General features: G+C 44.0%; 3 protein-coding genes across 4 annotated transcripts in view; 1 reads left to right on the top strand and 2 right to left on the bottom strand.

The window, feature by feature from the left end:
• Positions 1-45: 45 nt before the first annotated feature.
• On the bottom strand, positions 46-13,396 carry LOC121625935 (ATP-binding cassette sub-family D member 2-like). Its single transcript, XM_041964262.1, has 10 exons — positions 12,305-13,396; positions 11,686-11,866; positions 10,954-11,075; positions 6,335-6,497; positions 5,709-5,803; positions 4,973-5,118; positions 3,154-3,299; positions 1,802-1,886; positions 426-551; positions 46-250 (listed from the first exon to the last, which is right to left on the bottom strand). Exons 1-10 carry the CDS (start codon positions 13,247-13,249, stop codon positions 46-48), a joined length of 2,214 nt encoding a protein of 737 aa, XP_041820196.1. The 5' UTR covers positions 13,250-13,396.
• A 458-nt stretch (positions 13,397-13,854) lies between these two features.
• Positions 13,855-18,841, top strand: LOC121625939. Of its 2 annotated transcripts, XM_041964268.1 has the most exons (15): positions 13,855-13,927; positions 14,027-14,093; positions 14,198-14,237; positions 14,344-14,491; positions 14,839-14,971; positions 15,260-15,317; positions 15,446-15,809; positions 16,067-16,194; positions 16,274-16,437; positions 16,510-16,582; positions 16,680-16,713; positions 16,975-17,002; positions 17,104-17,198; positions 17,649-18,327; positions 18,481-18,841. In XM_041964268.1, the coding sequence occupies exons 7-15, from the start codon at positions 15,702-15,704 to the stop codon at positions 18,660-18,662; spliced, it is 1,491 nt and encodes a 496-aa protein (XP_041820202.1). In that variant the 5' UTR covers positions 13,855-13,927; positions 14,027-14,093; positions 14,198-14,237; positions 14,344-14,491; positions 14,839-14,971; positions 15,260-15,317; positions 15,446-15,701; the 3' UTR covers positions 18,663-18,841. The 2 variants fall into 2 exon arrangements, with proteins under 2 accessions (XP_041820202.1, XP_041820203.1); XM_041964269.1 differs by lacking the exons at positions 13,855-13,927; positions 14,027-14,093; positions 14,198-14,237; positions 14,344-14,491; positions 14,839-14,971 and adding an exon at positions 15,040-15,149.
• Positions 18,842-21,811: 2,970 nt separating this feature from the next.
• The window catches only part of LOC121625907 (proton myo-inositol cotransporter-like), a 59,799-nt gene continuing 53,640 nt past the window's right edge, over positions 21,812-27,970 (bottom strand). The window contains exons 8-11 of the mRNA XM_041964226.1: positions 24,134-24,259; positions 23,848-23,966; positions 22,978-23,130; positions 21,812-22,038 (exon numbers count right to left, since the gene is read on the bottom strand). Of these exons, the coding sequence (XP_041820160.1) occupies positions 21,812-22,038; positions 22,978-23,130; positions 23,848-23,966; positions 24,134-24,259 (625 nt within the window). The remainder of the gene's footprint in view (positions 22,039-22,977; positions 23,131-23,847; positions 23,967-24,133; positions 24,260-27,970) is intronic.

The following is a 27,970-nucleotide window of genomic DNA, read 5'->3' as shown; positions in this document are numbered from 1 at the left end:
GTCGTCTCCCTCCTCCTCCCCTCCACCCCTCATCTCCTCTCCCCCTCACTCCTCGGCTGTTCTGAGGACAGAGTCGTCTCCCAGGATCTTGCAGAGCTCGTTGAGGCGATGCTGCATCTCGGGAATGCCGGCCAGCTGGGCCTCCAGCCGCTGCTTCTCCTCGGTGAGGGAGAGGCGCGTCGCCGTGTCCAGCTGCTCGAAGCGCCAGCCCCCCTCCCCGTCGAACTGCAGCAGGTGGGTGTGGTACTTCCTGGAGGCGGAGAGGAAACGTTTAAAGCGGGAGAGTGAAAAAAAACTTGGCGTCTACGGTGAATTTCAAACAGACTGTAAGCTCGATTTCACAAAAAGCTGCCACCTCGTCTCTGGAGGCTGCGATATATCGAGTTCACGCATTCCAAGACAATTTTCTGTCGGACGTGTCTTACCACAGGGAGGGTCTGTGCGTGATGGAGAGCAGAGAGATGCCGGCGTCCTTCGCAGCCTGGAAAATCTTTCCCTCCACGTCGATGCTCACGGCGCTGGTGCACTCATCCAGCAGAGCATACTTAGGCCTGACACACACAGGGGAAATGTGAAATTATGTTGGGAGATCATCTGCATGTGCAAAGTTTTAATAGGTTACTATCAAGTCTGGTGAGAACAATCCAGGCAGATTGCTTCTGCATTGTCTTGAAAGCACAGACTGTTTCTATTGAGACAAGCTAATGAAGTGCGTCTCTCTCTCCCTTGTTAAAAGTCAATCTGGCTCACCCATTGGTCAATCTCTCTCTCCCTGCACTCAACTTAAATGATAATGCAGCGTTCTACATGAATGGATGTATCACAGTTATTGTATACTCTAACAATGTTTCCAAAAAAGTTGCATCACTGTGTGGAATGAAAATAGAAACAGAGTGTAAAACACTGAAACCCCACATTTTACTGAAAACAGCACAAAGACAACAGATCAGCTGCTGAAACTGAAAGTGTTTGTGGACAGAGATTTCGTCAGATTCTCTCAATCTTTTAATGACATTATGTTCTCTAGACAATTCTCTGCAGCTCTACATCGAGAAACATGCTTCTTAAATCTGTCCCAGAGTGGCGGACCCCTCCCCATCTTCACTTCACAAAGACTGAGCCTCTCTGGAGGCTCTTTTTATACCCTGCCATGTTACTCACCTGTTGCCAGTTACCCTCATTAACTGCGAGACGTTCCACCAGCTGCTTTCTTTTAGCTTTTCACAGCTTTTCCACTCTTTTGTTGCCGCCGTCGAAACTTTTTGAAACGTGTTGCTGGCATCAAATTCGAAATGAAGATATCATTTTTTTTAATTTTTCAGTTTCAACGTTTGATATGTTGTCTCGTGTCAATTAAATATGGGGTTTCAGTGTTTTGCAAATCATCACATTCTGTTGTTTTACACAGAGGCCCAGCTTTTTGGAATGACATGACAGACGGATACTGCGTTTAATGTTCACATCATTTGAGCGAAGACCACTTGTCATAAATACAAGCTGTCACTGGTATATAAGGAAAACATCTAAAAAGTGTCATAATCAACCAGACGCACTAGTCTGCTTCTTCACATCAGTTCCTGCTTTAGTGAGACCAGCTGTAGGAAACCATTAAAGGAATGGAAAACTTATTAACTTATTAACTGCTGTAAATAAAAGGTGCAGCCAAACCGCAAAAGGCTCATTTACAACTGAAATCCTGCTGCCGGACCTGATTAAAACATGGAAATCTACTAACTATACTACTGATAATTTCATATGTCTCAGTGTGACGGCAGCCACCAATGACGCTGCTCCTCCTTACTTGTGGTAGAACATGCGAGCCATGCCCATCCTCTGCTTCTCGCCTCCTGACAGCACGTCCTTCCAGTCCAGCTCAGCGTCCCAGCCTGGACACAGAAGAAGAAGAAGATGACGTCACGCTCGCTGATGAGGTGTTCTTTAAATATCGAGGTAGCAAACGTTATCCAGTTTTATCCATATCAGGGAGGGGGATGTCTGGAAACGCACTTAGAGCATGAGAAAGTGCACAGAGCGATTCGATGGAGGTGGAAACTCTGGAATCCATTATGCCTTTACATAAAGAGTTAATCAAAAATACACACTGCAGCATGCAGCAATGTAATGAATAATTAAAATGCAAACATAGACTGTTTTTATGCAGCTGTCATTACCAACATCTGCTGCAAAGGCCTGACAGACAGCTAGATGATGTTTGCTACAAGGTTTAACCAGTCTGGGTGCACCGTGTGACAGTCAGACAGCTTTCTGTGTGACACTATCATCAAAGAAAACACTTTGCCGGCATATTTCACATGTGTCCACATCCACGAGCGACGATCCGTGAACGCGTGTGCGTGACTTCATTTGCACGCGCGATCAGGACCTTTCCCAACGTTTTCACAGTGCAGCCATTCATAAATTAAACCCTCTTGCAGCTCTAAGCTGTGTACAGTGCTTGGCTCACAACAATAGGCCTGTTTATTTGGCAGCGAGGGGAGAGCGGCTGCCAATTAGCCACACACTCAAGTTTAGGCAACACAAGGAAGCATTGCATAGCGCGTAAGACCAAGCTCCAGGCCGCGAGACGTGCATGATCTGTGTGACCTCAAAACACCAGCAAAACGACACCGCGTTTACAATTTGCGGTGCAAATTCTGCAAATGTTTCAGTGATTTGAAAGTCAAAATTTCAAACCTTTAACAGTAAAAAATGACTTTTAGTTGGTTTTGTGGACGAACAAAACCTCACCCACTGCTAATAATGTCGTTGCCAAGTACTCAGGTTAGCTCTCATTTGCTGTAGTGGCTTGTGGTTATTTTGTTTAGTGTTTTTTAGTTATTTTGTACAGCGGGCGGTGATTTTGGCTGATGATTACTTTGTGTATTGTCTACATGATGGTTAGTTTTTCTAGTTTTGTTTAATTATCATTCATCTGTCTCATGGTTATTTTGTCCAGGCGATGGTATTTTGTCTATTTGTTGGGCATTTTATCTGTCTGCTAGTTATTTTGTCGAGTTTCTGGTTATTTTGTCCAAACGTTTACATTTATTTTGTCTAGTTTCTTTGATGGCTTACTTATCTGCTTTGGAAGTGGGTTGAACTTGTCAGAATGTGTCGCCTCAGCTATTTTGTGTGTTTTCGTGTCTGTCCTACCTCCTTCTCTGGTGACAATGTGGTTGAGGTTGACTATTTCCAAGATGGCGTCCAGGTCCTTGTCACTGAGTCCTCTGGCAGCCATGTCCTCCACCGAGTCCGGGTAGATCACCTGGTCCCGCAGTGAACCCATGGACATGTATGGCCTGGAGAAACACACACACACACATCTTAGAGTGTTTCTTTGTTAACTCCTCAGTCGTGCTCCAGATGCTGGAGGAAAAGACCGTGCTGATAAAGAGGGTGTGTGTGCACAAAGAGGCCCATCTTTCACACACTTAAAGAACAAATGCTGAACGTGAAGGACACCCATTGTGCTTCTGTTGTTTCTATTGTCCGCAGAGTGTTGGATTCTGTTACAGCTGCCAGGTGGCTGTCTCATCCTGTGTATGAAATATTCACCGCTCTGCAGGGGGGAGTCAGCTGAGTCTGCAGCTGGAAGCAGCTCTGGGTGAGATTACATCTGATGGTTTGTCTCCGCTGGTCTCAGTTCAGTTTAAGGACTGCAGTCCTGCTGCTTGCTGTCCTTTTCGGAGAATCAACTGATCATCTTAACGAATGAGTTGAGAGCACTGACACCACAATCATCCGTCTTTAGAACAGCTCATTTTGTCCAGCTAACAATCCAAGAGGCAAAGCAGAAAATCCTCCCGCTTGAACGGCAAAAAGCAGCAAATGTTTGGCATTTTATTCTTTGGAAGTGACTCAAAAGATGAAAAAGAAACAACACTTCTTTATTTCTGATTATTTACCAGTCTATGGGCCCATAAGCTCTCAGGTGCTTTTATTTGTTAAAGAGGAAGTAGTGACACTTTGGATCACTCTAATTACCTGAAACAGGGCTCGGTGTACGGGCATAGCCTTTACATGTTTTCAAATGGCACCACTTTAACTATGATCTCCTCTTACCATTCTTTTTTTTATTGCTTGTCTCTGTCTGCTCTGTTTTATTGTTTTTCGATTATTCTACATTCTCTGCTCAGCTACTTTTTTGCTATTATATTAATGTTTAAATTCTCATATATAGCACCTTTGCGGGCAAAACAAACTAGCAAGCACGTCAACTTTTGCAACTGAACCACACATGCTAACCAATTTAGCATTATTCAACCAGAGGAACCGAAGGATAATATAACTTAAATTATCTGGAGTTTCAGCCACTTAAGCTGTGATGTCATCCGACCTGCATGTGCTACCGTGTGACGTGGCTCGGGGGTGGGCTCGCAGCGTTTCTGTGACGTAACCGAGATCAGCCTGTTTAACATACACTCGTCAATAAACGACCATTGGAACGATATCATGATCCTGAACGTAACTTAGCCCTTCAGATGGCAATGTTGTCCCTGTTGGAGAGCTATGACAGAGCCCAGGACTTCATTCTCAGCTAAAGGAAAATAGGAAAATGTTAATTTTCCAGGACATTGTGCTGTTTCTCTCATTTCCCTTGTGTTTTCCACGACTGGAAACTGTTTCCCAGGTTTTCCAGGATGTGTGGGGACAGGTGGTGTGCTCAGTCACACTGATGATACTCACCTTACCAGCAAATGACTGCAGTACCGACGGAAGTTACATAAAGAAATGATTGTAATTGAAAGTGTTTCAAGCCTTGCCTGGGTGGTAAATATTTCACTGTGGCCAGAGCTCTGGTTTCTCTTTGTCAGCCTCACACACACACACCCACACACACACAGGTCCTGTTACAATGGATTAGATTACTGGTTGGGTTCACCGGTACAATGATCAAACCCTAAAGTTGTTTCAGTGCTACTCGCTGCTGTCGGAATGAGTCATGTGTGAAAGTGTGTGTTTGTGTGTATACCTCTGAGGGATGTAGAACATGTGCTGAGGAGAGGGCTTGTGCAGCCGGCCGCCGTACACAGGCCACAAGCCGCTGAGGATCCTGAACAGAGAGCTTTTTCCACAGCCGTTAGGCCCAGTGATCAATAGGTGCATGCTCTCTTCTACCTGAAATGGAAAGAGAATTTATTAATCCCCCTTAAGCCGCGTCGGTCCTCAGTATAATTACTGAACGTCATTAAGATATAAAGCCCTGGAGAGACGGGAGGCGTCAGTGGGTGTGTAGCTTTTGATAGGCAGCATACATCCACAGTTGGGAAAAAATTTGGAGCAACATTAGTCATGGGAACTGTCCAATAAATTATTCAATGCCCCAATTCTTTTAATATAACATGCTATATATCACCTCAGCTATAATACACCTATAATTCCTTATCACGTTCAGATAAGCCAGGTGTCAACAGTTTTTCCTGCTATTTACCAGCACAAGGTCAGCGTCAGAGTATACTGACCTCAAATCAGCCTTCACAACTCGGTCTGTTAAATTGAGGCCAGTGAGGTTCTGCTGCTGGTACAACAGTCATGTGTCAACTGCAAACTACTCGGTACAGCCCTAAATTAATGAGTAATATTAAGTGGAGTTTGGTGCTGGAATGCAGATTAAATGACCATTCTGGTGCTTTTTTACATGTTTGTCTATTCAAAGAAGGGCCGTACGATGGAAGTGAATTGGGAGAACAAAGAGAACAGAGTCTCACCTTGAAGTTCAGGCAAGACACAACGACGTCCCCGTTCGGCGTAATGATCGGGACGTTCTCGCACACGATGCCATTGTCCACATCTATCACGACACCTGAGGAGGAAAGAAGACAGAAAGACAGGGAGAGAAAAAAAAATGTCAGAGCATCGGAGCAGAGGATTAGACTCGAGTGTGGGTATAGATGGGATAATACCTTCATCGCAGGAATTATGGGGTTGAGAATAAAAAATCTCTCTTTACTACTTTACTTATCTCACAGCTTAACAGTGCTCTCATTCATTCACTCGGGGGTTAAATGGATGTTTACACAAGGATATTTATTCAATGAATCTGGCCTTTGACCTCGAGGCCGCTGATTGCTCGTAATGTCATGCTGGTGATCTAGGAATTTATTCTGCTTATGTAAGCTGCTCCACATACAGGTTTGGATAAATGCATGACATTTGGACAGAAAGTGTATCTTAAAAGTGCAAAAAATAAGGACCAAACAAACATGGCAGCAGCACCTAAGCGGGTGTGGAGTTTGCATCTGGCCCATTAGGCTGGTGAGCACCTGTTTCTCATTTCGGTTAATGTTAATGCATACTGAGGTGTGGGTGTGCGTGCACAGGAGAACAAGCCCACCCTTTATCTCCAGCGGTCCATCTATATGCATCTCAGGCTTGCTCTTCTGCTCTGCTCCCGCTGTGGCTGACAGAGAGGAGCGCTTGTAAATCCCCCTCTGGACGTCCTCAAACACCACGAACATGTTGTGGACCCGGGCAGTGTAGCCTGCGAGCTCCGTGACCTGTCCCGACAAACACACGGGGGTCAAAGGTCATTGTCCGGTAAAGTCAGAGAAATGTTAGCGTGACCTGAGAGAAGTTCAGGTTCTGACACAGGTCACTATCAGGGCTGTGTGCTGATAAAACTCTGTGTGTGTGTGTATGCGAGTGGACATGCATCAGAATGTTGTGGGGACATAAATCTGTTTGTACAGTCAAATTGTGGGAACTCACCTTCTTTATGGGGACAGAAAGAAAAAGACATTGACAAATGGTTTGCCCTTAAAATACCTAATACCTAATAAATAGATAACTGCAGATTTAAAAATTGAAATAGTTGATAATAGTGGAATAAGTAGTTAAAATAGCTAAAAAATAATGGATAAAGTAAATCTAAAAAGTTGCGTCGTAGCATGTGCATTTGCAAATCTACGGTAATGAATGTGTTAGGGTGTTCTGCATTCAAATGAAATGACACTCAAGGACAAATGAGGATAAAACCAAGAGAAGAATCACCCTGTTGCTGTGGTTAGTGATGCACCCTGCAGCGAGGCAGCGCCGGCTGCTGACACAGCTTGATTATATCAAACAACAAACACCAGTTCTGGGAATTCATGGACATCGCGCGGGGCTTCAGAGGTGACGAGCTCAAAGAAGAAAGAAACCAAAACACAAATGAAATGTCCCGAAAGAGGGAGGTAGAGATGTGAAGAGTGACCGACTGCTTGTGTTCCTCGTGTGAAATGATTAGGGAAATATTAACCATTTAAAGAGCTTCAGCAGCTTATTGCAGCATCCTGGAAGGATCAGTGATAATGGTCCCTCATCACTGGGGGATAGAAATCACTGAATAGCCTCTGTAATCTACATTAGGGTCAATTTATTGTAAAACGCAGCCCTGAACGCGATACTTTCACCATCAACGCTATAGTTTTAAATGTGACAAAGACCTCTTTGATTACAAAAAGGTTCCATTTGTAATAAATTGGGCACACGTGTAGAGACATGGAGTATTTTTCTGTATTTTTTCTCAGCAATAATGAAGTGACAGGTAGTTGCGATGTAAGTTTCATCTGTGAGAGCTGTGCAGCAGTCGGTGGTCAGAGCCAACTCCACTTTTAGCTCATCCTGGCTCATTTTTCAATGCGTTTTGTCACAGCGGGCCGTGATGGCACAACATCCTCAGGCTTGACGCGCTGAACGAGCTCTTTGAGTCCCTCGCCCTCCACCACACTGACCTGACTGGCAGCGTTTCAGCACACCGACCGGGGGGGCGGCCCGGGACCAGCGTGCATCACACTAGCAGGGACCAGATCTTTGGCTGGGAGCTGTTCTCAAACATGGAAGCTGGGTGCTTGATCTAACCGTGGCACAGCACATGGCTACGGCTGCTACTAAACTACACAGCTGCATCACACAATTCACATTAAACTTTGTTGTCTTTCTGGAGGAAATGTTCCCACAACAAGCTTCAATTTCTATCTCCTTTTCTTTTCACACTGCACTTAGCCCCAGGCTGAGAGAGCCGTTAGCTCCAGGCTAAGCAAATCCAGTAGCGGAGTGTGTCCGTGTGTATGCAAATTAATCCATAGGCTGACATGTGTAACCAGCCAAAAATATCCTCAGTGGTCAACCGCTGGCATCACCTTCACTGCTCTGTCTACTGCTCTGCTTTACTTCACCAGGGGCACTGTCCAAAAACAGAGTAAAGCAATAGAAAAGAGTGATCCACCCATGAAATGACTGGGATTCATCCTTGATAAGATAAATCAGGTCAAACGTATGATAATGGTCCTCCTCCATTTGTGTGTTTGAGCACATGCTGAGAGAGAGTGAGGTAAAGTGAGAAAGAGATGCAGAAGTGCAGGCTCAAAGATCAACAGATGGAGGATTATTCACAGCTAGGCTAAACCCTGAGGGAAGGAGCTCTGGACACACATGCACACGCACACACACACACACGCACACGCACACACGCACCAGGATTGCTGGCTGACCTACAGTGACATGAGAGCGGCAGTAGATTCAATCTTGAGGAATTAATGCCTATAAAAGGTTTCTCTGTTCAATTTTTCTTTCCTCGATTAGATCTGCTGCAGTCTGAGACACATCAGAGGAGCAGCTTCAGTCAGTCGTCTTGTCAAATCATAAAACCTGCAGCCAGCTCTGACGTAACCACTGAGCATTGTGCCATTTTGACAATTCAGTTTTCAACTATTATCCTCTGTGTGAGGTTTGTGCAAAATATTTCCCGATGCTTCTATCCCAACTGATCTCTTCAGAACTTCAGACAAACACAAGATGTTCTTAAAATTTGCTACGCATGCGACGAGCACAGCTTTTGGGAGCCAAACAGCAACAAAGATGAATAAGATTTCTACATGAAGACTGGATTTTGATTGACAACTTAAACAACAATAAAGAAAACATCAAAAATAACCAGAGGAGGCTAACAGGGAGAGCTCAGTTCCTGACGGGGATTGAAAAAGGCCCTGAAAAAACAAAAGGAAAATAACAGTAAGATGAGTAACAAACTAACACAAGCCGGGACCTGTCATAGAGGCCATCTGACCACTCCACTGTACAGTGCCATATTAAATCCACAGAGTGTTTGGAGGCGTGAGCGGGAGATGCTGCCTGAGGAATGTGCCCGGTAAATTGCACACACACTCGCACATCTCTTGGCCTTGCATGCACGGGCTTGCTGCAACACATCTAAGAACAGTGTGCACAACGCAGGCTGCAACTCGTACCCTCCAGGGAAGTGTTTTGAGCCAGGGACGTGCAATAAAACTGAAATAAAACAATTCACTCGGAGCTGGCTCGTGTTTTCTATAATCGCGCAGCAGTTTGAGGTTTCAGAGTATTTGCAGAATCGAGCTGGTGTCTGTCTGCCCCTCAGTGTTCAGTAAAGTGGAACAACAGGAAGTTTTTGAGACTGAAACAACAACCTGCTTGCACTTTCAAACGAGCTGCAATTCCTTCCCTTCACCACAAGCATGGCACGCACATTCAGCTGACCCTGGCTCGAGTGCTGCATGTGCTACTAAGGGAAGCACTGAAAAGCTTGAAAAACGACATCCAAAAACATGGCATGAGTGTGCCTATGATCCAAAGTAGACAAGAATAAACCAGCTGTACTGCAATACAGCTTCACCACAAATGTGCTGCAGGCAAATCCTCTTATGGACTTCAAAATGCAGCCTGAGAGAGAGAATGCATGAATGGGTCTCTCTATTTTTTTTCTTTTTTTTTTTTTTTGATTAAAATGCAACGAGAGATCAGGGATTTGGCCCTTAATGAACAAGGCCTTTCATTCAGTGATTTCTTCCTTCAGGACTCGAATAAACTCCTGTGCATGCACGGTGGGCTTCGCGTTGGGCAACGTAGAGAGTGAGATGGACGTACTGTACAGCATGAATCTGTCAATCATTCAGTCAGTCTGGGCATTCGTCCGTCCACCCACCCATCTGGACCACCAGTCTGTTCAAACCTAGGCCAGAAATGCCCCAGCCACCCTTACACCTGTCCATCATGTGAATATCTAGAACTGAAACCTGACCAATCATATTCTTTAAAATGAAATATCAAAAATTGCATCATGTTACTGTTATATATATGGTATATATTGTGACAGCACAAAGGCACAGGCACTCTAAGAGATGAGCTACTGATATGCTTAATTGTGGCCAAAGACCTCTTCTCTTCTCTCTCAAACTCACCACTCCTTGCATGTAAGGTTGCATGAAACATGTCACCCTCACAGATTACAACAGCGGTAACCAGATCCGTGAACGTAATGTGCAATTGCTGAATAAAGGGCTGCACTCCAACTAATGATTATGTCCACCTTTGTTTAATCTAACGAATAATTTCTAGATTAATCTGTGAATCGTTTGGCCTGTTTATTCCCCAGAGCTCAAGGTGAGGCCTTCAAATGACTTGTTTTGACTGAACAGTCCACAACTGAATGATGCTCCGTTTACAACAATAGAAGACAGTAAATGCTCACATTAAAGAATCAGGAAGCAGTGAATGTCTGAAATTTCTGCTCAAAAAATGGCTTTAACAGGTCCTTTATCGATTTTTGCAACAGCTACATTCAAAAATGGGGTGAAAACCTGTACATCGTAATAAAATGAATCTGAATTAGATAAGGTAGGTGATGATCAGGCAGGGTTTCCCAACTGGGCCAGGCATAAGGATTCAAATCTGTTCATGGTTTTTGTGAATATTATGGGCGATACATAGTTTATTTTGTAGCCTATATCTGTAAATCAAGTGCAGCTGCAGAGATTAAACTTAATCTTTTAATGAATTTTGTGTCAGTATTTTCTGTAAGAATGCAAGAGATTAATTTTGAACTTTGAGATGAAAACTGGAGATATGAACTGGGGCAAGGAAAGCCCCTGAAGCTCACACTGTATCGACTAAAGAGAGACATGGTGCAAAGCTACGTTCACTTCAGCGTGTCCTCACCTCCTTGTAGGAGGACATGATCCTCTCGATGGCGTCGGCTCCTGAGGCCAGGAGGTTCCGGGCGGTGGTGAAAGCCTCCGTCCTCTCGCTCACCATCACCTGCGTCTGCCCATCTGCTGTTTCTAGAGGGCGGAAGGTGAGACAAGACAGGGGGGAGAGAGCGAGGCAGCTGATTTAAGAAACTGCGATGCTGCCGACATGTTTATGTAAGCAACAAAACTTTCCATTTGGCTTCTGTTATATGACTAAAAGTCTGCCTCTCTCTCCTGTGCACCTACTCACAACACATTGTCACACTTGCACCCTGCGAGCATTAGAATACCATGGAAATGAGTTATTTAAATAACAGCAGTGGTACTAGAACATTAGCATGGGGGTAGTGCAGCCAGCAACAAAGGGACTCAGTTGCAGGATTATTTTGAATGCTACTGAAATGTCACCAGGGATGTGTGGGAGGAAGCTCCTGTTTTCACACGTGCTAATCAGCCCCTGCTTGGGGAGGAAGCAGCAGCTGTAGGTCTGGAGATGCTAATGATCCTCGCGTGCGCTGTGAAAATGTGCTCCTTACACCACAGAAGGAAACACACAGCTATCATAGTGGCACTCCACACCAGATCAGATGCAACCAGGCAAACTGAAGCTCCCTGGCGCAACGCTGAGGAAGAGCGTCCATAGCCTAAGACATTTAATTGGGAGTATTTGAGTAGGGTTTGCACTTTGAGGCCTCCTTACCATTGTCAGCGAAGCCCGTAGCCGTGATGATCGGCACGGCCACCATGACCAGCCCGCTGCTGCTCCACACGTACTTCATGAGGAACTGCTCGATCATGATGTACCAGAGACGCTTGGACAGGATCAGGTTCATCTGGTCCGCCAGAGCCCGGTAGCACTTCTGCAGCTGACGCATCTCCACCTGCGACGGACAGTATATCAAAATGCATTACACCATCACCGCTTCCTGCGTCTCTGTGTTGTGGAGCATTGACTGAAGGCAGCTGGCCTGTTTGTGTGCAGTTACCAATCTGATTACACTGACATATGCATGTTATAACACATTATTATTGTATTACTGGATATGGTTAACCAAGATAATCTAACATGTCTTGTGTTTTTTACCTGTAGAAATGCCAACATGGGAGTGAAGGGAAAAGAAAATGAACTGAATGTCCATATTTCACTTATGCAACATCTATTCATGATCTATTAATGAAAATATTGATTAACTTTTATGGTTGTATTTTACACTGATCAAAATTGAGCAACCACCACAATATTCCCTGTAATATTGCTGGATGACTGCCACAATAATGCATCCTCTGCTCTACATGTGCCCTCATCCAGGCCTGCATACCTTGTGCCCCCTGTAGAAAGCGATTTCCTCAGCGTTTGCAATGATCCTGGAGTGCACATAGCGCAGGTAGCCTTTCCTATGAGCCTCCTCGGCTACCAGCTTGCCAAATTTGGGCGAGCAGGCACGCAGGACCTTAGCCGTGGCAAAGACCACCAGGCCGGCCAGCAGGGTCGGCCCGGAGGCGTTGGCCCCCCTGGACCTCGCGGTCTGTATCAGTGTGTAGGAGGTCAGCATCACGTCCAGGATAGGCTTGGTGAGGTTAGAATAGAGGTGGGCCACCGACTGGGAAAACATCATAACATCCTCAGTGAGAGACTGGTCCGGGTTGGCGAGCCTCCCGTCCATGTTGCTGACTTTGTAGTAGGTCTGATCGGTGAAGTAGGTCCGGTAGGCATGGTTCACCAGCCGGGTGCGGAAGGCCAGAGCCAGTTTGCACTCCAGGTACCGGATGGCGCTGTTGACGAACGTGGCCGGGATGGCAATGAGGAGCCATTTGATCAGTTGGATAATGAAGCTCTTGGGTTTCTTCTCCACGATCGTTTTGACGATCTTGCCGTCCAAGCTGGCCACGTAAATAGACAGAAACGTCCTGGATATCAGCGCCACCGAGTGCAAGGAGAGCAAACCGAGCTCTTTGGACACGAGCCTGGGGAAGAGGATTTTACCAAGTTCGAGGATCTGCTTGAAAAATTCTGCATTTACCCCCGGGGATGCCTTCTTGTGATCCGCAGCTTCTATCTGTGTTTTTACCAAACGAGTGGATCCGTTTTCCGCCTTTGATGCCCGGCGATTATTCCTGGGATCTTTGCTTTTGCTGAGCTGCTTGCAGATGATGGGGTACAGTGTTTTGACACCGTAAGCAGCCGCCGCAAGAAACACGGCTCGCTTCGCCGCAGCCGTGCGGTCCCATCTCACTTTGGACGCCGCATCGAGGATGTTGGACATTTTTCAAACGTTAGTCGTCTCTGCTGACAATCCTTACAACACCCATCCCCCAAACACGACTCACCACGTCGGTATAAAAAGAGAGAAGGGCTTCCGACGGTTGGATTGATGTGAAGCGAGCCCGATACATGTACCGCTACATCCTTATCTTTCTTGTACCAGTGTCAAGCAAGACAAACCGCATCCATTGTATTTCCGGTTACAATTACCAAAATAAAAAAGGAAGTTCCAACTTCCCCTTCAGGACAGAGATAAATATGAACGGCGCCGTCAAGTTTTGTGGTTTTATTTTGTAAAGCTGATTCGCCTAACTACCTGACTTATTGCGTTTGTTTCCGCTTTCCGCTAACTTGACGCTCCTTATTTCCGTCCTACGCTTCTGCAGTGGCTTTTTTCATTGGTCGCGCCCCCGTCAAAAGACGATTGGTTGCGTGATGGACGTAAGAAGTTAGTCCCGCTGTATGTTATGGCATCCTTGCAATTACACATTTGGCGGAAATATATCAGACAGTAATTCTGTATCCAGGAAATTGTTTTATGGGGGGCAACATTAACCACAGGCAGCTTTTATACGAACGGTTAAAATACATTTATGGACGTTTATAGACATTTCTAAGTTGCGCGTGTTAAGGATAAATGTGGCTCGCGAGCCTCCACATAGTTAAAGCAACAGCTTTAGTAAGTTAACGGTAGCTACCTAGCAAAAGCATCAAGCTGCCAGTGTATCTGGCTAGCTTTCATACATTAACTACAGCTTTCTTGTTTCAACACTCACAGCACTGGAGTTTCCATTCGTTCATTGGTAGCTCCAGCCGGTGAAAATGAACTGGGTCGGGGGTTCAAGGTGAGAGGGGGGCACTACTAGCACCTGACGTGCTAATATAACCGTTAGCACTTTAACGTTAGCTGAGCGAGATGACGCTAACGTTGTAACGACTGTCGTTGCAGGAACCGGTTCGTGATGAAGAACGATGCAAAAAGGCAGAGGGTGGGACATCCAAATATAATGTCCACGACTTTACAAGACAAGTAATAGCTACAGGGGTCTTTGCTAGCGTCTAGCGAAACGTTTTGATGTCGGTGTTTTCCCCCAGGAGTTCTTTGAGAAGAGGAAAATGCAGCAGAGATTGAAAAGCCTGGGAATCGCTCTGCCAGCATCCCCTCGAGGCACTAGCTCTGGTAGTTTGGACCTGATGACTTTGTTCATCGTCAACCAAATTGCTGCTAAGAAAGAAAATAAAGGTTAGCAGCAACATCTGGTACAGGCAGGCACATTACAACTGAACAAGTTATCAAAAACTTAACAAAAGCATCTCAAGATGATTGAAGGGAGGTGAGTCACCCTAACCCTAACCCTTCATAATATAGTAACTACGCTCATGGTGTGTTTTATGGTGAAATGCATCAGACAGAGAAGGTAAAATACATAAAAATAAAGTATTCTCTAAATACTAAAACATCAGATTACATGAATGCTCTATTGCTTATATACTGTGCATGGTCACTGATCTGTGCATCCATCAGTGCCTGTGTTTATCAATCCCTCCATTAGGCACATGATGCAAGTAAACAACACGTGTGTCTTTTAGGTCCTCCTAAAGTAGCCGTTCTTGGCAGCTGCAGAGGAGGATCGAAGCATAAGAGAAATGAGCCCCTGGTACTCCCAATGAGCCCTGGTTCTCCATCACAGCTGAGCCTCACTGAGAGCCAATCAGAGTACAGGTAGAGCTGGAGTCACAAACAGAATGTTGATCACATTGCAGCATCACCCAGGTCTGTTTCTATAGAATCAAATACATTTTCCAAACTGCATGAGGCAGCAAGTTTTTATCCGAGAGGGAGACACTTAACACTGACTCCTGATCATGGTTTTTGAGTCCACTGTCTGGATGAATTAAAGGTACAATTAATGCTTTTCAGCTAAATAAAGTCAGTGTATAGTCAGTAATACCTTTTTCACAAAGCACCATCTTCCAGCATCCTTTGTGTTTGTTTTGTGTAAATGTCTAGTGTTCAAGGAACAAGAAAGAAAAAGCACGTTATCCCACAAGGGTTCAGGTGTCAGCAGGTTAGTCACTTTCCAGCTATTCTTATAACACTTTTTTTAAAGCGTATTTTATGTTTGGGAAATTTGCTGAACATGAACAAATGTTAGGACCCTCGGTCTAAAAAGTCACTTACTTTTCTGTCCCCTAGCTGTCACCAGTGCTGGAGTCGGCTTTCTCAGACAACAGCGCATCTGACTACCTGCCACCCATAACCAACCCCCTCAGTCCCATCTCCTCCACCTCATCAGCTTCCTCAGGCCAAGGTGGTGTAGCAAAGAAATTTATAGAACAAACTCTCATGAATTAATGTACACACTGGTAACTGTGATTTTTCTTACTCTGCATGAGCATATTTTGTACACAATCAAGTGAATTTAGGCCAAATCAAAGTGGTCTCCTCAGGAATGTTCCCCCAGCAGCTGAGTCTCCAGCAGAGAAGCCAGATGCAGGCTCAGCTACCTCCTCACTGCTTCCCTCCACCCTGGGACACCTCAGGGCTGGAGCAGACCAAGGTAGTGCAAAGAGATACATCATTTTAATTAATACAAGCAGAGTATACCATGGTTACAGTTGCGGTTATTACACAGGCGTGGGAGCTTTTGACTCTGCTTGCTTCATAGGCCTGACAGGTTCCTACTGTGTGTACAGTGTGTAAATCTACACAAACTAAGAAAGGAAACTGGAATTTTCATCTGTGTAAAAATATTTATTAAAGCATGTGACACACACAGATTCATAGAAAATGTCCAGTCTGATTTAATTTTGCTAGTTTCAGCTTTTCTCCCAGCCTGGAGGTATGGTGGGCTGCATCCCCTGGTCCTGTGGATCAAACCCACCCCTCTACCAACTGGAGAGACCCACAGAAGCCCGAGTCCTGTTTGGAAGTCCAGAGCCAGAGTGAGGACAGCACTAGGCTGATTTTTCTATCCTTGAATTGTCATTTGTACAGGCTCAAAGTAAATGCGTGTCATCACAGTAACACAGAGACCAGGGACCATGCAAGACATGAGGTCACCTCTCTCAACCAACCAGAGGACAGGGAGCCCATGTTGGACTTCACTCTCAACCAGACAGAAACTGAGCAGCAGGTTGAGGAAGACGTCTTTCGGGGCTTCAGTACTGAAGAATACGACAGAGAAGGTGAATACTGCTTCAACTTTTACACAACCACAGTAGCTTTTTTCCTCAGGCTCATGTTAAATTTGCTTTCAGCTTCGTATTTTGGGAAAGGAAAATCAAAGATATATCTCAAAGATGAAACACCAGCCAAACCTTCTACACCACAGTAGGTGTTCACACATTAAACGTAAACCACAAACTTTGCTATCATTAATATGTAACATGCTTTCTTTTAATGTTGGATCCTCTTTCTTTACTGTCAGAACTGTCCCTGACTCACAGTGCATGAGAGTGGAGGTAAGCTGCCACACGTTTGAGTGTGTTAAATTAACCTTTTATTGCCACCAAGTGGTAGAGTTTGTGATTGCCATTGAGTGAACAGTGAAAAGTTGATTAAGAATGTAACCTGGTTCTCCAGTCACCGTGAGCTGTTGCTCAGAGCTTGTTACAGTATGTCTTCGTATCTCCTGATAGATGATAGATGGTGTATATGAGGTTATGGTGCACTTTTGATGTAAGCAGTTGCAGTTTCACATGTTAATCCTGTTTTATTCACAGTTCTCCAGCTGCACCGACATGAACCTTTGTAAGTGTCTGAAGGCATCTCCAATTAAGCTCCCCATGTATTGTGTAGATGCTGGAGAAAAGAGAATAAACTGAATAGATGTTTTTTTTTCAATCCAACAGCATGTCTTGAACACAACAGCAGCCCCATGAATGGCTGTGACAGTTCGCCAAGTTACTCCTGTAGCAGAGGTTACCTCAGTTCAGACTCAGATGATGTAAGTTAAGCTACAGCCACAAGGTTTGTCCATCTCGCTGCCGTGCTGTGACTGCAGAATCACCTCACAGAGAAGAAATAAATAGTCAGTCTTAAAAGTGATGCCAGAGAGATGTTAAAGCCACAGTAGAGTTTAGTTTTAATTTTGTAACACACACTGCACTCATTTTAATTCAACTCAGTGTGAATCACACATGAGCATTATTGATCATTATAGAATACACACAAGTACAATACTAGAAGACAAACGATCCTCCAGTCAGCATCTGTCAGCAGTAGTTATCAGTGATAAATGACTTTTCCCATGATACACTGCATTGGCCTAAAATTTGAAGAGTACATCACTTGTTTCATTTCTGCTATTTTTACAAAACCACACACCAGTAACCACTGTTCTCTTTAGCAATATCTAACACAAGACTGCTGTGTTTCCCTTTTCTAACTATTTTAGGAAGAACAATGCTGCCAGCCAAGTCTCCAGGCTGCCTCTTCATATATAGACCAAGCCTGTTGTGATAGCCTAAACTCAAATATGGGCTACCAGGGGAATCAAAAACAACGGCACAGGCTTCTCACCCCGCTCCTAAAACCCAGAAAGAGCTTCAGAGATGATCAGACAGTTATGGAGAACCTGGCTCGCCCTGATAACGCTGTAGAAAGTAACAGCCAGCAGACAGGAAGCCACACAGCTCAGTTTGATTCTCCTCAGGCTCTGGCTCAAACTCGGAGCTCAGAGCCGTGCAGATGCAAGAAAACATCCAGTGAAAGTCGAGATGCGGAAACTCAAACTTCCGGCAGCCCCACAGCTGAGACGTGCGACGCGTCGACTCAGTGCAGCTCTGTTGCAGACGGCGTAAACACTTGGTTTAACTTGCGCCCACCACCTGTTGATGTGTCAGTACAGCAGCCAGCCACAGGGAGGCAGACAGATACTGCTGCAGAGCCAAACACACACACACCTCCACCAGGCAGCAGGCATACGCCCTGGAGCCAGAGGAAATCCAGGGCTGCTTCCTTATCAGGCAGCAGCGCTGTAAACAAATTCACTGCTGGTAACAGTGATGGCAAAGTGAACCTACAGAGACCCATGAACCCCTGCCTAGACGCTCTGAGCATGACTGATGGCAGAGGTATAACATGAAACACTGAGTGTGCCAATTCATGTTTAACTTGGGAAATTTAAGATTTATGTTTGCATATTTTAAATCTGCAGATTCCAGAAAAAGACAGAAATTACATTTTGTTGAGTTAACCATGTTTTCTGCTCTTGTTTTTAATGAGAGAGGGTCGAGATGAAAGAGGGCGACGAGAAAATGGCCGGCTGATGAAAAACCTCTCCAGTGAGGTCAAGGAGGAGGTCACATCTGCCACCAGAGTTAACAGCTGCTCAGAAGAGGCTGAAACACTTCTGGAGATCGCCGACATTTTGCTCCTGCTCAAGCAGAGGAAGGAGGAGGGCTGGTAAGGAATTCAGGCATGTGGACGAAGGCAGCGGGAAATGACACAACATGCTTGTTCTGTGCACGTTTTAATTCAAAGCATTATTCAGTCGTTTGTTTTAAGCTTATAAACAACATAAAATATGCAGTGTGTGTTGAAGTGTTATGATAAAGAGTGAAATAAAGCCCCAAAGCATTACTCTGATCCATAAGTTTATTTCTTTCATCATATACATATTCAAGTGTTAAGATATTTATAGAATATAAACTCTAGCAAAACATTTACAGCTTGAACATTAATCAAATATACTATATGCAGCACTGTTTTTTTATTAGCATTTTTTAAATTCCTCGTAAACTGTAGAAACACGTAGTTGGTTCACATTGAAAAAAAATGCAACCTTTTCACCATAAGTACACATTTAATGTCCCCACTGTGGCGGGGGACAGCGTCAACACGAGTGGACGTTAACGGCCGAACACCACATGATCTTTGACAAGGTGCAGCCCGAAACAATCACGGTAAATATTTGGTCAACACAAGTTTCATTACACAGTCTGTGCTATGGAGCGCCATCTGTGTGTGCTTTACCTGCAACAGTACTTTCAGTACAAAACTAGTTTGTGTGGTTTTACGACGGCTCAGCCCGGAACCAAAATCAAACAGACAAAACAAGACCTTCACATTCTGAACTGCAGTCAAGCTGTTTTTCTCCACCTTTTTAAACTCCCTATGGATGACAAGGTGAACAAGCTCATTTTAGGAAAACGAAGGACTACAATTCACAATGCAGAAAACTGGTTTCCAAAGATTACTGTGTATGCTGGGGATTCATTTGCCTTATTGGCTTCAAGGACCATACACAGGTTTTAGTCCCATAACTACGAATCACAAATGCTTTACATCGCTGATCATTTTCCAAAGCATACCGTGAGATTTTTAATTGGCTGTGGTAAATTATTTCAATTTTTCACCATCATTTTCTACCTGTGTCAAGCAAGGTTGGAGTCTGTGCAGGTTGATGTTCATTGATTATTGATATGAATGGAAACCAATGACTGCAAGGTACAAATAAATATGTCCAAAAATGTGCAACATGCTTGGGAAAATGATCAGCAATTATGTGAATTTTAAATAATGTGCTGAAAATGGTCCTCTATGATACAGATTTCTGTTTTGAAAGTTTGTTTAAAGGACAGCTGTAGAGTTTATCACTGTCTTGCCATTTCTCAGAGTAATATGGGTCTACTAAAGCTGATTTTCATGGGCAACAACATGTGAACGTGACACCTTGACAATACTTAAAATATCACAATACTTGATGCAAATACTTTATTCAACCTTGATGGGTCACTGAAATGTCACTACATCGTGCCGTGGCATTTTATGAACAGCTTCTTACTTGAAAAGTTTCTTAAAAAGAGGTATTAATATCTTATTAATTCATGATGGGTTAATCCATGTGCCAAAGAGTATAGACTGTCCTTCACTTGACATGGTCTGCTGTGAGGAACCTGTTCATTGGACGCAGTAAAAACAGCCACCTGTTTTGCTCTGTTACACAAAGTTACTCCATAGTCTACTTTCAAACAAGTTTTTGCTACACAGAAACCTATGTGTATTTGACTAACAAGGTGTAACCTCACACAGTTTTACAATTTTACAAAACAACATTGGCAAATTACGCTAAAGCCTACTCCTCGACTTTTGACACGAGAACCACATAAATGATATGCTTTGCTATTTGTACATAAGGCTATGGAGGAAGACAGAAATCAAAATACATGGCATAATAGTAAAAAAAAGTTAAATTTCATCACAGGTGAAATATGAATATGTACATGTCAAATAAAAAAGCTATGTAGACCTAATCATCATAACATGATATAATACATCCACTTCAGGGATTAGGACTGAAAAACGGCCATTAGGCACCTTCACAATACACAGGCACTAATATTATGTTCAAGATAGAATGAAATCCAACCAAGTCTCAATCATAAAGCCATGTTTCCAGGTCACCACACTCTCTGCTGGACGTTACATGTTTAATATCCATCAATAACCAGCAGTGGTTCAGAGCATAATGTACGTAGGTTTATCACATGGGTCCATCATGTAGGTTTTGGCAGCTGAGTGACAGAATGACATGAAATTTTACTCTCCATAGTGTTATGTTAAAAACTGCTTTTTTTTAGAGGCAGGTAAGCAACAGAATTGAAAAACTACCCTGAAGCAATTAGTGATTTGTTGCAAAGCTGACAAAAAAACATTTAAATAAACAGATTAATAAAAAGAAACCATAGCAACAGAACGTATACTCCTTTCAGTGCTACTAGACTGGTGAGTGTTTTTCTTTAGGCACCAACTGACAATACAAATATTCTAATCTTGAACAATATACTGTACATCTCTGGTGTTTGCTTTTCATAAAAAATGTCAGAACAACCACAACCTAAGACTCATCGGATGAGGAACTGACATGAGTGTGCTATGCTACAAGCTTAAACAACATTGAACTGAGACGTGTTTCATATAGAAAGGCATAATGGTACTATAGATCAACAATAAGTTACGACTGCTGTCATGTCAACAAAGGAACCTGAGACCACATTTACTTGACCTTTTTTAAATGGGACTTCTCAATGGAAACATATCCACATGATGCTGTAGGGTGACTGTCATGTTTTTGCTTTGTACATCATACATAAATCATAAATAATGTTTAGTCAGCAAATGTACAAAATATCAGGGATGTCTTACTGATACTGAGCTGCAGCCACTTTCGCAAAGGGCATCATCATCAGTGGACTTCATCAGAGAGGAAGTGGCCCTTATATTTTGTACATGTGCTGTGTTTTCAACAGTCATGTTTCCTGTCCAGGTGTCCACGAAAGAGACACTGAACGTCTCCGTTTAGTGGGGAAAAAGCAATGTTTTAGCATTCCATAATTGAGATATTTGTGGGTTTAAGTCCAGATTTAGTTCACCCTGAATTCGGAGAATACTAAACATCCATCTGCTGCTAACTGCTAAAGCACTGTCACTGATTTTGGATTCCTGAATTGACTGAATTGAAAGTGAACTCACTCGCTCACGCATTTCACAAGGCCTTTTAAACTGTGATTCTGAACCTCATCGTGAGGGTGAACGGTGACCACAGTCAAACCTTCCCTAGTCCACGTCAGATGCGTCGTTGTCCGATAGATGGTAGTTTGAACCTTTGACTCGGATATATTCGACCTGCCGTCCCTCGTCCGAATCGGAGGCGCCACAGGAACAGAGCTGGTTTTCGAACAGCGCTTCGATCTCCTCCAGACGGCGGGCTTTGGTCTCCGGCAGGCAGCCATAGATGAAGAAGAAACCCAGCAAAGCCAGGCTGGAGTACAGGAAGAACACTCCTGGAGGGACAAAGCAAAAGAGGACACTGTCACCGACGACGGCAACCCGCAAACCCAAGGAACACACCGGCGCCGTGTCACTTTTTGTAAATAAGTTGGCTTGTTCTCCTTCACCGACAAAAAGAAACACTGGTGGTGACAGCAGATCCTGAGGGCAGCTAATACTGAATGTTGACTGCCCATGAACCTCTACACCGATGTCTGTGTGCTAACAAACTGAAATGTTTCACCAAATTGAAATATTGCCTTCAGGCTTCTGGTCACGGCACGATAACTAAAAGGTAGAAGTCACATGACCTTGTCAAAACAGCAGGGTTAACGGAAGAAGGCGATACTGACGCACCAAGAAACAAGCATTCACATAAAAACACAATGACAGAGGATTAATGAGATTTCCTGGCCACTGTCATCTCTATTTCCTCCCTCATCAAAGCAGAATGACATTTTGAAGCTACAGCCACATGTGCGTTATGCTAAATAGCGTTCGTATGACAGCATCATTAGGTTTTCATTCTTGGCCGATGACTCATTTAAACCGGATGAATGGATGAACGACCCAAATACCCAAATCAATCATTAACCCGCTGCATCTCAGGATGCCTCCGTAATCACCCCTTTATGGATCGATCGCCAGTTCCCTCGAAAGGTCAGCTCCTTCCTGTCTGACAAGAAACCTGCTGTTTGAGCCACATTGACTGAGGATGTATGGAAGAGGGTCGGGGGGGGGGGGGGGGGGGGGGGGTTGCTGTTACCTCCTTGTTGGTATAGATGTAAAGTAAGGATGAATGCTGAGGGGCTTGCGTAAGGATCGACAGCACTGATTGCTGGTTGTAATTGCTCCTGGCAGGAGTGTTCAGCCTGGTTAAAACTATACAAGTTCAGTTTGACAGCTCCAAAAAGCAGTTGGCTTACGCAAACTTCTGCAGCCTAGAAACTAACCGTAGTAGGTGAAGTACTGAGCCAGGTGGAGAAAGGTGAGAGACACCAGGATGTTGAAGGTCCAGTTGACTCCGGCAGCGCAGGCGTTACCTGTGCTCCTTGCCCACAGAGGGTAAATCTCTGAGTTGATGGTCCATGGCATGGGACCCATGCCTGCGAGAGAGAGATGAAGGATTACTTCATGAGGATATGGAGACAAGTTTGAACAGACTCAGTGGACAGGTACGTATGGTGCGCCCTCACATTGATTGAGATGCATCATAAAACAACCTTAAAGAGGAGTCTGCAGCCATGCTTGGAGCACCGTGAGGCTTCGGCACAGGGGTGCGCTGAGCTAAATTGCTAACGTCAGCAACGATTTCATCACCATTCGGTGGCTGTTTGGAACTTTCAACTGTACCACACAGCAGATGAGTTCGTCCGGTTGTAGATCAAATTGTTAGTCAACCTGCCATTTTCTCAGAGAAATCCATGAAGTGATGCGAAGGTCAGGAATCATCTTTCATGGACCAGAAGTCCTTGAGTTGCTAATAAAAATGAAAGCATCCACAATTCCATGATAACTGAGCAAACTCCACCTACTGAGGAAGATTGTGAGATGATTGACAGCTCCAGAGCAGCTTCTTAATGGAGTCTCGCCTTGTGGTGAGACTGATGTCTCCACTGTCAGCTTGCATATTGTTGCTTTTAAGTAAATTCCATTAACACAACACAATATCGGATGTTGAATTCAACATGGCAATGTGAACCTGATTTTAGATGATCACACAGTGTTAAAAGCATCTTGGCACGGCTGCAGGATAAACTTAAAGGCCAGTGTAAGGTGTAGCGACTCTCAGACTGAAAAACAACCCAGGTTCGATCTCTTACCTGGAGCGAAAGCAGCCAGGTAGAGCACCAGACCCAGTAAAACCAGCCAGGAGAAGGAGGTGGGACAGTAGTTGTAGGCCCAGTAGGTCTGATCTTTCATCACGCTGGAGTTGGAGCATCTGGAAGGGGGGCGCACATTCTTTGGCTTTTGTTAATCACTCTTGACATTGGGCCTCAATTGAGCGATTGGATTTGACCAAAACTGTATATATTCTAAGTCCACAGTGTACTCCCACCGCGCTGCATCCTAAACACGCACACACTCACCCAGCATCCTGTGACTCACCTGCCCCATGCTGCTTGCTCGGTGGAAGCCTTATTAACTGGCACACAGGAGGAGGCGAGGAGCGCCGAGCCATTCTCACGGTAACAGAAACCACATCCAGGATCCAGCATGCATGGCTCACACAGCCTGCGAAAGAAGCAACATAGATTAGCTATAACTTCACTCAACACAATCAATCACGCTGTACGGTAGCTCTTCAAGTCACATTCCTTTAGTTTGCATTTGCTTTGCGTTGGAATAGAGACATAAGTTAAAAGTGTAGTGTTGAGTTGGTGCTGCATGCTTATCTGCCTATACTGCTTCACAAGGTGGGGCTACAATAGAGAATAGCAGTCCACCCCCTCTAATTAAGTCTAATTGAGACATTCCTCATTATTGCCAAATGACATTAATATATGGACTGTTCCTCACATACAGGAAGTGATTAATCAAAATTATTCATCATTGTTACATCTTTTCCTGTCGTATCCCTCTGTTATGTCTGTATTTATTAAAAGTAGCCTACATCTTGTCATGTGCCAGAGACAGTTCTGTGGTTAGCTGTCCACATATTTTTACAAGGGCACACCATGTAGTCCATCCAGTGTCATTTGGTTTGTTGTTATAGTACCTGATGGAAGTGCATGAAATGTGTGTTTTGTTTCAGAGGTCTATTTTTTGCAGCGTGCAGACTCCCTGTGTGCAGGGCACCTTGCTCTAATTACACACTGAGGTCAACCGGGCTAAAATAAAACGTATTAGTACCGGAGGGAGGCAAAACTAAATACTGTGTGAAGGTGACGTGCAACAGCATAGCTGCAGCTACGATTCAGATATTTAAAAATATGCAAGTATAATATTATTATTTTAATAAATATAAAAACTTTAATTATGTATTTGCAAAGCTGAAGAGTTTTCTCCATGATCACAACTGCATAAATAGTGTGCAAAACATTTAATAAAATCTATTATTCAGTTGTGTACATCTGATACATGGCAGTAAAGATGAAAAGAATGTAATGTGTGTTTATCAGCGCTAATGTAGCTCTTCTACATGAATCATCAACTGGTGATGACTTTTGCCTGGCTTGATCCTCGGTCGTTCAAAATCTGTCTGAATATTTGGGACTCCTTTTACAAACATATTGTTTTAAGCATGTCAGTTGGAGGCATTAAACAGCCAAAGACACGTTTTCAACCAACTCATGGCGGTAAAGTTAGCTTAACTAGTTAGCTAGCTAAAACCAATAAAATCTGCTAGCGGAGGATGACATTTTAAGCTGGCAAAACGATGGTTGCTGGCTAGAAATTAGGACCCTGCTTCTGTTTACCTCTGTCTGAATATCTGGGACTCCTTTTACAAACTTATTGTTTTAAACAAGTCAGCTGGAAGCATTAAACAGTCAAAAATGTGTTTTAAACCAAATCATGTTAGCTTAACTAGCAGGCTAACCACAACTAATAAAATCTGACAGCTGCATTTTCAGATGGCAAAATCAATGGTTGCTGGCTAGAAATTAGGACCCTGCCTCTGTTTACCTTTATCTGAATATTTAAGTCCCCTTTTACAAGCTTATTGTTTTTAACATATCAGTTGGAAGCATTAAACAGTCAGTCAAACACATATTTTCAACCAACTCATGGAGCTAACGTTAGCTTAACCAGCTAATAAAATCTGCAACTGGCAGTAGACATTTTCAGCTGGCAAAATTGACAGTCACTGGCTAGAAATTGGGACCCTGCTGATGTTAAACTCTGACTGAAGTCCAGGACCCTTTGTTCAAAAAGCGATTAAGAATTTTGATTGGTCAATCTGCTAACGATATGACTGTAACTACACACGTGCTGTGCAGGAGTGGAAATGATATCAACGGGAACAGCAACAGTTACTAAGGGGTTGATCTTTAATTTAAAAGTAACACATCCCAGAGATTGCAACATTTTCTAGGCAAGAAACCGACAGTCCACTGGAGATGCCCCAAGAGCACATCCTCAAACGGGACGTCCCTTCCACAGCGAATGCGAGAGGCCTGTGGTGGGTCTCCGACGCTGCCGTGGTCAGCGAGGGGATGTGTCGGCTCATACGGAGCAAAGTGAACTCAATGAAGCCACTACAGTGTGGTAAAAGCACTCACCTCTTCCAATTACCTCTGTGTTTCTGTGTGTGTGTGTGTGTGTGTGCACAGTGGTGTGTGTTACAGCGTGTGGGTACTGGGCAGCGAGTCCATTAGGCGCCGTTTGCTGTTATGATGAAAGACCGTCTTTGCATGTGAGCTTCAACTTGTGTCTGTGTGAGCGAGAGTAAACTGGGACATGGAGGCATCTGATCTCTGGGTTACATCAAAACACACTCTTCTGTTTCTGTGTTTGCCTTTTGTTGCCAATGGAGACAATGAAGTAAACTGTAGTTTAGTCCTATGGTTTTGGGACACAAGTCATATAGACATGAACAATATTTACAAAGCATCTTTAGAGGAGGGTTTCCATGACAACCCCTGGTTTTAGCCAGTTATTAATAATCAGTCAGAGGAAACACAATAAAGATTGTGCCCTGAATAATGTAATTAATATACAGATGTGTATTAGACTCTCTGTTATGAACTGATCTTCCTGATGGGTAAAGGGTTTAGATCTGACCTGTAGCCAGACTCCGTACAGACGGGTGACAAGATTTAAGAAAAAAGCCTGAATAAATGAGTGGAGAAACGTAACGAATGCAGATGCTTCCACACAGGTGCACTGCATGGTACAATTAAGCAATTAACATCCAACCCTACTCTGCGGGATGCGTAAAAAATGCTGAGCAGGCCCGCTTGATTTCCATCAAGATGGCAAAAGGATGGCAGGAACTTCAGTCACAAAGACTCTCAGCTGGTTCGTATTTTCAGTAGGAACAGTGACTAAAGCAAATTAACGCTAAGTGTTCCAGAGCTCATGTAGTAATATCATGGTACTATCACCTGTTACCAATGAACCTGTTTACCTGTGGAATGCTCCAAACAGGTGTTTTTCAATCTGATGCATGAGAGTACCTCAACACCAGATGTGATCAGACTGTGGTAGCAAGACCAGAGACACGGTCGTAGGCTTGCTGTGCATCAACCCTTCATTACAAAGATGAATGCAGATTTGACAGTTCAGTGTTGAGGGGGGCTTTTGCTGGCATGGTTTGGACCCACTTGTCCCCTTAGAGGGAAAGGTCACTACAAATTAATCCAAAGTTCCCCTGAATGGGCAAAGATTTCTGTCCTAATGGGACAGGATGACAGTGCCCCCTTCCATAGGGTCACTGTATGGTTTGATGAGTAGGAAAATTATGTGAATCATGTGCTAGGGCCGTTGCAGTTACTCAACCCACTTGAACACCTTTAGGAGATTTTGGACTGTCGTGTTCGACGGCACTCTCCACCACCATCATCAAAACACCAAATGACCAGAGACTTGTTGAATGAATGCCGGCACAGCTGTTCTGGCAGCATGTGGTGGCCCAACACCTTACTAAGACACTTTACATTGGTTTTGAGTGCCGAAAAGTGCTGAAAAACACAGAAGTCTCTATTAATGCATGTGTGAAAACCTGCAATAACTTCGACGCATATATCCTTTTTGAGGGGTTTTATCCTCTGAAGCTCTCCACCACTCAGAGTGCTCTCCTGCACTCTGGATTGATATTCTGACATTTTAAAAAATTGAGTGCTTTCACAAAGAAGAGAAGTGCTCTAAGGTGAATAGTGGTCTTGCCATAACTCTCTGTTTTCATCTATACCTGTGCAGAATGTGACCAAATGTGAAAAATGACACTTAATATCAACCCTAGTGAAGAGCTGGTGGAGTACTCTTTAAATCCCCTTCGCACTT

This window comes from Chelmon rostratus, chromosome 22, assembly GCF_017976325.1.
Source record: "Chelmon rostratus isolate fCheRos1 chromosome 22, fCheRos1.pri, whole genome shotgun sequence".
NCBI lineage: Eukaryota > Metazoa > Chordata > Actinopteri > Chaetodontiformes > Chaetodontidae > Chelmon > Chelmon rostratus.
This window is presented reverse-complemented; position numbering and strand designations above follow the sequence as displayed.

Coding starts and splice junctions, on each gene's coding strand:
- LOC121625935 (XM_041964262.1), bottom strand. CDS start 13,249: ATGTCCAACATCCTCGATGCGGCGTCCAAAGTGAGATGGGACCGCACG. Junction 3,300..4,972: donor ATGTTCTACATCCCTCAGAG/GTATACACACAA, acceptor GTGTTTCTCCAG/GCCATACATGTCCATGGGTT. Junction 1,887..3,153: donor CATTGTCACCAGAGAAGGAG/GTAGGACAGACA, acceptor TTCTGTGTCCAG/GCTGGGACGCTGAGCTGGAC.
- LOC121625939 (XM_041964268.1), top strand. CDS start 15,702: ATGTTCCCCCAGCAGCTGAGTCTCCAGCAGAGAAGCCAGATGCAGGCT. Junction 16,583..16,679: donor GCCAAACCTTCTACACCACA/GTAGGTGTTCAC, acceptor CTTTACTGTCAG/AACTGTCCCTGACTCACAGT. Junction 18,328..18,480: donor GAGCATGACTGATGGCAGAG/GTATAACATGAA, acceptor TTTTAATGAGAG/AGGGTCGAGATGAAAGAGGG.